The 9,932-nt window shown below is 45.3% G+C and overlaps 1 protein-coding gene across 1 annotated transcript; it reads left to right on the top strand.

The window, feature by feature from the left end:
- The first annotated feature begins 5,013 nt into the window (after positions 1–5,013).
- LOC146582057 (uncharacterized) lies at positions 5,014–7,305 on the top strand. The gene is made up of 3 exons (XM_085245975.1): positions 5,014–5,079; positions 5,793–6,876; positions 7,004–7,305. Exons 1-3 carry the CDS (start codon positions 5,014–5,016, stop codon positions 7,303–7,305), a joined length of 1,452 nt encoding a protein of 483 aa, XP_085102101.1.
- The last annotated feature ends 2,627 nt before the right edge of the window (positions 7,306–9,932 follow it).

Here is a 9,932-nt window from a genome sequence, read left to right as displayed (position 1 = left end):
TTTCCCTGGCAGTAAACAAATAACTTAACAGACAAATGTCACTGGTCTTTTCCATCTTTGTTACCGTTTCTGGCCACGGGGGAAAACGAATACACCGAAAGTCTTATTACCAAAAAAAAAAAAAGCATGCAGCTTCATGGACAGACCAGCCAGTACAGCTCCCTCTTTTCTGATTTGATTTAGAGCAGCTGCTACCATCATCTGTCCAATAGATTTGACTGACCTTGTGTTTTTATAGGCGCAGGAAGCATCTTAGGCACCAACAATTCGCTTTCATACCATACTGTAGTTCATCACTGAAAACCAGACCAATTGATATCATTTAAAAGACACCGTTCAGAGAGATCACTGCTCGATGCATGCTCCATTTCCTTTATGAGAGACGTTTAAAGATTTAATCTCCAGATTGTATCTCACATCTGGAAGGCTACATCAGACTCTGCTGCTTCTGCAGTCCCTATTGTTACTGCCTTTCATCTTTGAGAGGAAAGCAGAGCGCCTGACCTTCTCACCTTAAATAATATTAATCACAAGTGTTATGCTTGTAATCTTTTAAATTTGTTTTGATATTATTTTCCCCCCAAGTTCAGTGGAAAAAGTACGGGATGGGCATGATAACAGAACAATAGGGATAGATTTAATAACTTGCATAAGTAAAGCCTCTTGTTATATCCTTATCCCCCTTGTCCAATAACAGCGCTCACTACATCAAACCTTTCCTTCAATTCCCGTGATAAAATGAACAGATATTGAGCATTTAGTCTCTGGCAAAATAACTCAACAATAAAGGTTAAACAATAAATGACAATCAGATTTTTCAATAATAGAAATAAAGCAAAGCTGCAGTGTGAAAAGTGACCAGGACTACCAGCTTTATAATACTAGTAGTATTGATCTGAACCCACCCTTTTTTTTTTGGTCTCACATCAACTCACTGAAAGCTGCCTGCTTGAAGTCTGGAAAAGATCATGGTCTGAGATTCATGCTACATGTGAATCATACTGCTGAGTCAGATCTACGTCGTAACTCGCGCCATAACTGCAACCCAATTTTAACCCTGGACCGCAACCTCCTACTTAACCTGACGTGCACCTCCCGAGAAATCTAGCTACATGTCGGGCTGATGCATACCACAACGACTTAAAAAGCATGGAAGGTTACGCTGTAGGAATAATAGGAGTTTCCGGTCATCTGAAGCATTTTTAGAAAGCGCTATTTCATGTTCTTGCACAGTGCCAATTCCAAATCTAAAGATGCCAGCACCAACACCCATCGTACATACACTTCTTCAGACACATACATTAAACTGATAACAGCCTGACAGACCTATAAGGTCTCTTTTTGGGAGAGGACATCTCTGTATCCACGTAACATGAACAGAGCTTCTCCAGAGGGCTGTACAACAAAGCAGGGTTTGGGTTAGTGGGTTAACTGCAGCTTTTGAATGAAAGCTCTGAATGGTTTAGGACCAAAATACATCAGTGACCTCCTCACCCAGTATGAACCTTCCACATCCCTCAGGTCATCTGGATCCGGTTTTTTATCAGTTCCCAGAACCAGACACGGAGAAGCTGCATTCAGCTTTTATGCTCCATATATCTGGAACAAACTCCCAGAAAGCCCCAGATCCGCTGAAACACTGTTTATTTAAATCCAGGTTGAAGACTCAGCTGTTCTCAGCTGCATTTGAATAAAGCACCAAATCCACACTGTTTTACTTTTAAGCTTAAATTTCAAAACTTACATTTTAACTACTGATTTTATCTATTGTTTCTTTCTTTTTTCCCATTTTAAATCATGCTTTTTATTTGCTTTTGTTTTTTAGTGTCTCTGTAACGCACTTTGAATGACCTCGCTGGTGAATTGTGCTATATAAATAAACTTGCCTTGCCTTTTTCTGTATTGTAAAGGTAGCTCACTTTTTACTGGGGTGCATCCCCACTAGGGTTTGCAGCATGGGTAACAGCGCTCTTATGCTCAGAAGCACTTTTTTCTTATGAAAAGAGTACCACCATTTGTCCCACAGACCTCAGCACGGAGCATGGCGAGTAAGTGGTTTTCTAGGTTTCTGAGACTTTCTAAACCCTCTGGCACTCCGTGGGAGATATAGATTCTCAGCAGAGATAACTTTACTTCTTGCTTCATTTCCCCCCCCAGCTGCTAGCTAGGAATTTAATCTTTTTTCATTACTAATTGTTACCCACTTGTTGGTCATATATAAGATTTGTCAGTTCAACACAGCCAGTGTTGCATCTAAAAGGGTAATAACTCTAGTCATTAAAGTCATTATAGCTATTATAGCCCACGGGTGGGCCCTGGAAGGTTAAAGAGTAGCACGGAAGTTATGGGGTTAAACTATCAAAATAACTTTTAAGTAGCTGGTACAGTTATTCTGCTGAGCACTGGGAAAAATGGAAACTTTATTCTGTTTTTGGCTTCTTTTTGTTTTCTCTATAAATCTAGCTTTTTATGTTAAAGTTAAAAAAGTTTAAAAAAAACTGTATTACTAAGTATACGTTTGACTTTTTTTGCTGCTTTCTTTTTTAGAACTATAGGAGAATAAAAGCGGTAGCTATTAAAACCAGCAGCAGTACCACTCATTGCCTTCAGGTGGCACAATAGTTTTAAAAACTATTAGCTTTACCTGTAGGTGGCACACTGTAGCTTTTAGTAGCTGGTCACTGCTCAGATCCATGAGAAGCTTGAAATCTAAAAAAAGTTTTTGTCTGAATTCATAAACATATGTAATGATAACCTGTTGCTGAATACTGCAGTTGGATCTTATTTACATAAAACTACAGGGCAGTTAAATCTGATTAGACACTCTTGTTGTTTGTGTTTAGGCTTGCAAAAAGTTGTGCGGAGTTATTTCATAAAGTGCAGTGCAGTAAGATTTCCCTCACTGCAGCCTGACTCACACCATAGCCCCCTAAAAAACATCATCAACAACAACAACATACATTTGTGTTCAGGTTGTCTAAATATGCAGTTAAGCAGCTAAATTGGATGCACACAGTTAGTAATTAGCTAATTAAATGGCACGGTGGGGCCTCTGTTTACCATCTTAAAGAAGCCGAATGGCCCCGATGTGACACTCAAGAACAAAAGCATCTTGTTCCTGAAGGCGTGACACCCTATAGCCCAGCCTGGATTTCTTCTATCTGAAATTGGATGAGTCAAAAACTCATGAGCAGCAACTAAGCTCCTAGCACAGATGAATGAAAAACACAGAGGTTTCACAGTCTTGGCCTAGCACAGCATTTCCTTCCTATGGTTCACATGGGAATGAAAGGCATAACTTTCCAGTGAAAGGTGTAAAAGTTTAAGCCCCCTGCATCCACTCTGATTGATCTGAACAAGCATCGAGGAACAACAATATCATTACGAGGCAGTGGGAAACCACCTTGCGGTTCTCCACAAGGGGAGGGATCATGTCAGCCTGCAGAAAGAGATGATATTGCCTCTGGCATGGACAGAACTTGATTTCATTGATGTGTTCTATAGAAAAAAGCTTTCCCCACCAAACTGTCAAAGGCGCCCATTAAATAGCCGGTGACGTCAAATGTGCGTAAGCTAACTTAGAGAAACAGACATCACATGACAGCACTCTTGCTTTTTCATGTGGTATCTTCATGGAGGGGGGACAAGGGAGTCATTGACACATACTGCAGTTAAATAAAAAATCTTTGAAGTTTTCAAGTAAAAGCTTTTATTTTTTTTCTTTTGGGATTAAATGAAACATGCTGCTTTTGATTTGTTTTCTTATCTAGTGCGTGTGAGGAAAATGAACATCATTATTTTATCTTTTATCCTATAATCAGAAACTCCGCATTATTAGACAGCAATGGCCTCCACTTAGTCGAGACAAACACAGACATCAAATGATGTCATGATGTCTGCCCTTTGTTGTGATCTAACAGATCTGATTGGTTGTAATTGAATGAGTATGTTTCTCTTATTACCACACAAACTGAGATTGAAGCAGGGGCCAGTTGAAGTAACGGCAAGAGGGATTACAATGGCCCAAGCAGCAAAATCGCAGAATTGCTCTTTAGCTGCTGCCTCCTCAGTCTGAGGAATGTGCCGTAGGGTTAAGTTGAAGGAGAGAGCTTCTCAGGCCAACCATAAGTCACCCAAGTGGCTCTACTTTAAAGGCAGAATCCCACAAGAGCTAATTGCATGTCACCCATTTTTAGCCAGAATATTTATCTGAGCTATATATATTGATAGTGCTTCAAGGTGCTCGAAAAGAAGAGCAGGATGTGCGTGTGTGTCTATGAAAAAGACCACTTGTGCCGATGTATTTTTACCACTGCCAGCATTCAGCTCCTTTAATGAAGCAATAGTATTAATACTGTGCTGTAGAAATGCTCTGTTAAAAGCAAATGTTCTGCATTTACTTTACAAAAATGAACTCAAAATACTAAAATTAAAAATAGTAAATACATAAACTAGCATTAGTGGGTACAGTATGTTGAAAAAAGCAATACAGTTACCCGCTGTTAATTGTTAACATTATCAAAATTATATATATATTAAAGTTATTAAATAAATAAGAGGAAAAAGAGAAATATCATTTTGTGAAGCTGCAGCCAGGAAATACTTTCAAACAGAGTGACTTAAATTGATTAACAAAATAGTCTGCAATTAATCTTCTGCCAGTCAGCTTAATTGATTTTTAAACTGTTTGTTAAAAACAAAACATGTCTTTTTAAGATCTTCTTTTGTGTACAAAAATATACAAATTGGTAACTGAAGTTGTATCTTACTAACATTATTACTGTTAAACTGTTTTTTGTTTTTATTAAAGCAAGAAAATGGCATTATGGTTATTGTCAGCCTTTAAAATCTCCAAGTCTAACCATATCCCAAAATGATCTATTGGATTGGGATCTGGTGAATGTAGAGGCCATTTGAGTACAGTGAACTCACTGTCATGTCCATGAAAGCAGTTTGAGATGATTTAAGATTTGTGACATAGTGAGTTATCCTCTTGGAAGCAGCCATCAGAAGATGGGTAAACTGCGGGCTGAAAGACATGGATATCGTAACCAACAATACTTAGGCAGGCTGCGGAGTGTAAACATGCTCAGTTGATTCTAAGCGACTCAAAGTGTGCTAATAAAATACCCACCATAAATTTATACAACAACGGGGTGGATCCAGGCTTTCAGGTTGTTTACACTAAATTCTGACCTACCATCTGAACGTTGCAGCAAAAATCGAGACTCATCAGACCAGGCAACGTTTTTCAAACTAAAGGTTGTCTGATTTGTGGGAGGCTGTGTGGACTGGAGACTCTTTTTTCCTGTTCTTAGCTGAGAGGAGTGGCACTCAGTTTGGTCTTCTGCTGCTGCAGCCCATCTGATAGAAGATTCGATGTGTTGTGTATTCAGATATGCTCTTCTGCATACCTTGCTTACAGCGAGTGGTTATTTAAGTTACCGTTGCCTGCCTATCAACTCAAAGAAGGGAGGAAGCGACGATCGCGCCGTCGGCGCATCACCCCACAGCCGAAGACTAGGACTTTGGAACTGCCAGCTGTGGTGAGTGAAAAGGACCCTTTTTCTGTTTTGGACTGTGTGTCTGTTTATTCCGGGGCTGTGTTTTTTGAGTCGGCTGCCCTGCCGGTAGCTCAGTTAGCTGCCCAGCAGCCACTAGCTCAGTTAGCCACTCAACCGTCACCCCCATTACAGTCACAGCCAGACCTATTAGACACTTGGTTACAATCCATAGCTCAGTCAATAGCTCAGTTGACAAGAGACTCATCCGCCTTATTATCACCTATTCAGCCATCGTTGTCACCAACTCCTCCTGCACAACAAGTTAAGTCCATCCAACCCGGAAAGAACTATTTTTCACCTGTTCATGTCAAGCAGAGAGACACACCACATAATATTGTAATCAGTCCTCAAAAGCTGGCCAGCCCAGAGACTGTGACACACTCCAGGGCCTCCCCAGAGGCTGGGTCCCAGCCCCCGGCCGACTCTGGACCCCTGGAGATTAAGAAGCCAGCTGAGGACTCTATCCGGCTGTCGCTGCCCGAGCTGGGTCAATGCTCTGTGCAGCTGCAGTCTGCCTTGTGTTTGCCAGAGGCCCGTGTGCCTGCTGGTTCTGACCCGTACCTGCCAGAGGCCCGTGTGCCTGCTGGTTCTGACCCGTACCTGCCAGAGGCCCGTGCGCCTGCTGGTTCTGAACTGTGCCTGCCAGAGGCCCGTGTGCCTGCTGGTTCTGAACTGTGCCTGCCAGAGGCCCGTGCGCCTACTGGTTCTGACCTGTGTGTTCCAGGGGCCCCGGTGCCCACTGGTCCAGAGACTGTTTTCGCTGGGGGGCCCGAGGAGCCCGTCCAGCCTCCTGCTTCGCCTGCTGGGGGGCCCGAGGAGCCCGTCCAGCCTCCTGCTTCGCCTGCTGGGGGGCCCGAGGAGCCCGTCCAGCCTCAAGACTCGTCAGCTGGGGGGCCCGAGGAGCCCGTCCAGCCTCAAGACTCGTCAGCTGGAGGTTCAGGAGAACCTAGCCAGCCTCCTGCCTCGTCAGCTGGAGGGCCCGAGGAGCCCGTCCAGCTGCCAACTGCAGCCTCATCATCCTCGCCAGCTGCAGCTTCATCCACGCCACGGGCAGCAGCAGCTTCTTCCACGCCTGCAGCGCTACAGTCTCCGGCTTCCACGCCGTCGCCTGCTGCAGCCTCATCATCCTCGTCAGCTGCAGCCTCCGAGCCTCCATCCTCGCCCGGTGCAGCATCGTCATCTGCCTCGCCTGGCCCGGCTGCAGCATCGTCATCTGCCTCGCCTGGCCCGGCTGCAGCCTCGTCATCTGCCTCGCCTGGTCCGGCCTCTGCTTCAGCCTCGCCTGGTCCGGCCTCTGCTTCAGCCTCGTCTGGTCCGGCCTCTGCTTCAGCTTCAGCCGCGCCTGGTCCGGCCTCCGCTTCGGTCTCGTCTGGTGCTGCGACGGCCATGCCACCTTCGGGTCCCGAACTGCCGCCTCGACATCGGCGGTCATCTACCAGGCCGCTGGTGGAGCGTCATCGTCAATATGGACGACCTCCTAGACGCCGCCGCTGCCTTCCGCGCGGTCGGCCTCCAGACTTGTGTCATCGTCGCCATTGCTGTCCGCACGGTCGGCCGCCTGAACGGTTTCCTCGTCGCCGCCGTTGCTGTCCGCACGGTCGGCCGCCTGAACGGTTTCCCCGTCGCCGCCGCTGCCGTGTGCACGGTCGGCCCCCTGAACTGCCTCCGCTCCGCCACCGCTGCCTTCCGCTCGGTCGGCTTATGGATCTACGTCGCCGACGTGGCCGGCCTCAGAAGATGAACTGTCCTGGACTTCTGAGTTGTCAGCCTCCGGGCCGGCCTCCTGAACTGTGTTTTGTTCTCGTGCTCCAGCATGTGTGTTTTTGTTTTGGACAATTCTCTCGGTTCGCTGGAGCTTGTGTTGGTCCCTCCGTCCTGGGCCCCCGCCGCCCGCCCTGGGTTGGTCGTCTGTTTTTGTTTTGGGCTGTCTGGAGCCAGCCCTTGGAGGGGGGGGGTACTGTCATGGTCCTGGGTCGTTGACCCAGCGTTTTGTGTTTTGTGATTATTTCCCTCTGTTCTAGTTATTCTGTGTCCTCCCCCCTTGTGTCCGGTTCGGGTTCTAGATTTCCTGTTTTGTTCTGAAAGTCTGTGTCTGTTGTCATTGTGTTCAGCTTGTGTCCTCCAGTCATCATGTGTATTCAGATCAGCTGTTCTTCCCTCCTGTGTGCGATTACCCGATTACCTTGTGTGTGTGTGTGTGTGTGTGTATATATAGTGGGTGTCGGTCTGTGTTCGTTGTCGGCTCGTCTGTGTTTCTTGGTATCCTGGTCCTTGGTCTGCGTCTCTCTGCTCCGCTCTCCGTTTTGTAAGATTTCAGGTTTGCTCTTTAGTTTCTCCCAGTTTAGGTTTGTCATTACTCATGCTTCATTGCCTGTTTTTGCCACTGCCACCGTGTAAATAAACTTCACTCGTATCATCAGTTTGCTGCATTTTGGGTCCTCCTTTTCCTCCACACCGCACGGCTCCCTCCCCCAGCCGTGACAATAGATGGCTTCTTTCACTCCTCTTTCAAACCATCTGTCCTCTCTGTCCAAAATGTGAACATTGGCATCCTCGAAAGAGTGTCCTTTGTCCTTAAGATGCAGATGGACAGCTGAGTCTTATCCTGTGGAGGTGGCTCTTCTGTGTTGTGCCATGCGCTTGTGAAGTGGCTGTTTGGTCTCTCCAATGTAGAGGTCTGGGCATTCCTCGCTACACTGTACAGCATACACCACATTGTTAAGTCTGTGTTTTGGAGTTTTGTCTTTCGGGTGAACCAGTTTTTGTCTGAGCGTGTTGCTGGGTCTGAAATGCACCGGGATGTCATGCTTGGAGAAAACTCTCCTGTGTTTCTCTGATACACCGGCTACATAGGGGATGACAATGTTGTTGCATCTGTCCTTCTTATCCTCCCTCACTGGTGTCTGATCTTCTTTTCTGTGCTTCTTTGCTGACTTTAAGAATGCCCATTTAGGATAACCGCATGTTTTAAGTGCTTCCTTTACATGCGTGTGTTCCTTCTTTTTCCCTTCAGGCTTAGAGGGAACATGTTCTGCCTGGTGGTGTAGGGTCCTAATTACTCCAAGTTTGTGTTCCAGAGGGTGATGGGAGTCAAAGGGGAGGTACTGGTCCGTGTGTGTGGGCTTCCAGTAAATTTCGATGTTGAGGTTGCCATTCTCTTCAATGTGCACAGCGCAGTCCAGGAAAGGCAAACAGTTATCCTTTGTGTCTTCCCTGGTGAACTTGATGTTTTTATCCACAGTGTTAATGTGCGCAGTGAAGGATTCCACTTCATGTGTCTTGATTTTGACCCAGGTGTCGTCTACAACACATATCTGTACCAGTGGCTGGGTACTCTTCCTTTGAAAGAGCCAAGAGCCTTCCTCTCCACTTCCTCCATGTAAAGGTTGGCTACAATAGGTGACACGGGGGAGCCCATGGCACAGCCATGTTGTTGTCTGTAGAAGCCTTCGTTGTATTTGAAGTATGTTGTGGTAAGGCAGAGGCCTAACAGTGTGCAAATCTGATCAGGTGTGAAGTTGGTCCTGTTTTCCAAGGAGCTGTCTTCTTGTAGTCGTTTTCTGACAGTCTCCACTGCCTCCGTAGTGGGTATGCAAGTGAAGAGAGAGACTACATCAAAGGACACCATGGTTTCATCTGGATCCAGGGTAAGTTTCTGGACCTTGTCAGTGAAGTCGGTGGAGTTCTTGATGTGGTGTGGGGTCTTCCCCACGAGAGGAGCAAGGATGGTAGCAAGGTGTTTTGCAATATAAGTGGCTGAGTTTATGCTACTGACTATGGGTCTGAGTGGGACAGTTTACTTAGTACTTTTTAGTACTTTACACTTTATTCAATGTTAAAATGCAATTCTGTTTCTGCTTTTCATTCTGGTGCCGATTAAATTTTAATGTCACAGTGTTAGTTGCTCTCTGATCACTGTGTGCCAAGTATCCAAGTATCATCAGAGGAAAGGTTTAATCGCTGTATGCCAAGTAGCATAATCTATGCTGGTGAACATCTGCAGTCTTTTTCCAGCTTTCTTCTATGCTAAGCCCATTACTCTCCTCAAAATACAAATTGAGATGTTTCCCTTGAGTGTTCAAAAGTCATATTTACCATTTTTTGCACTGTAAAAATAAAACTTTCTAAATGCTTTGAATGATGTTAATTAACAATTTAATTTCCAGGATATTAATAATGTTAAGCTCCACCATGAACACATCAGCCAGTGGCACTTTCAATGCAGCTAAAAGTACAGCGAAAAGACTTCCTTACACACTTTATGCACTTCACGTTTAAGCTTTTTTTGGCATGAAATACAGAATCCCATCTTTGCAGCAGTGCAGTCATAATCACATCATTTCTCCACATATCATCAAGGCTAGCTTA

This window comes from Mchenga conophoros, linkage group LG2, assembly GCF_057382185.1.
Source record: "Mchenga conophoros isolate Kocher_MC1m ecotype Shallow Benthic linkage group LG2, M_conophoros_male_GT1.1, whole genome shotgun sequence".
Taxonomy (NCBI): Eukaryota; Metazoa; Chordata; class Actinopteri; order Cichliformes; family Cichlidae; genus Mchenga; species Mchenga conophoros.
The sequence above is the reverse complement of the archived record's forward strand: the minus strand, read 5'-3'. Positions and strand labels throughout refer to the sequence as shown.

What these genes read in the sequence shown, in the direction of transcription:
- LOC146582057 (XM_085245975.1), top strand. Translation starts at nt 5,014, where the DNA reads ATGGGTAAACTGCGGGCTGAAAGACATGGATATCGTAACCAACAATAC. An exon ending in ACTTAGGCAGGCTGCGGAGT is followed by an intron (nt 5,080 to 5,792) that starts GTAAACATGCTC and finishes TCACCTATTCAG; the next exon opens with CCATCGTTGTCACCAACTCC. An exon ending in CTCTGCTTCAGCCTCGTCTG is followed by an intron (nt 6,877 to 7,003) that starts GTCCGGCCTCTG and finishes GTCATCTACCAG; the next exon opens with GCCGCTGGTGGAGCGTCATC.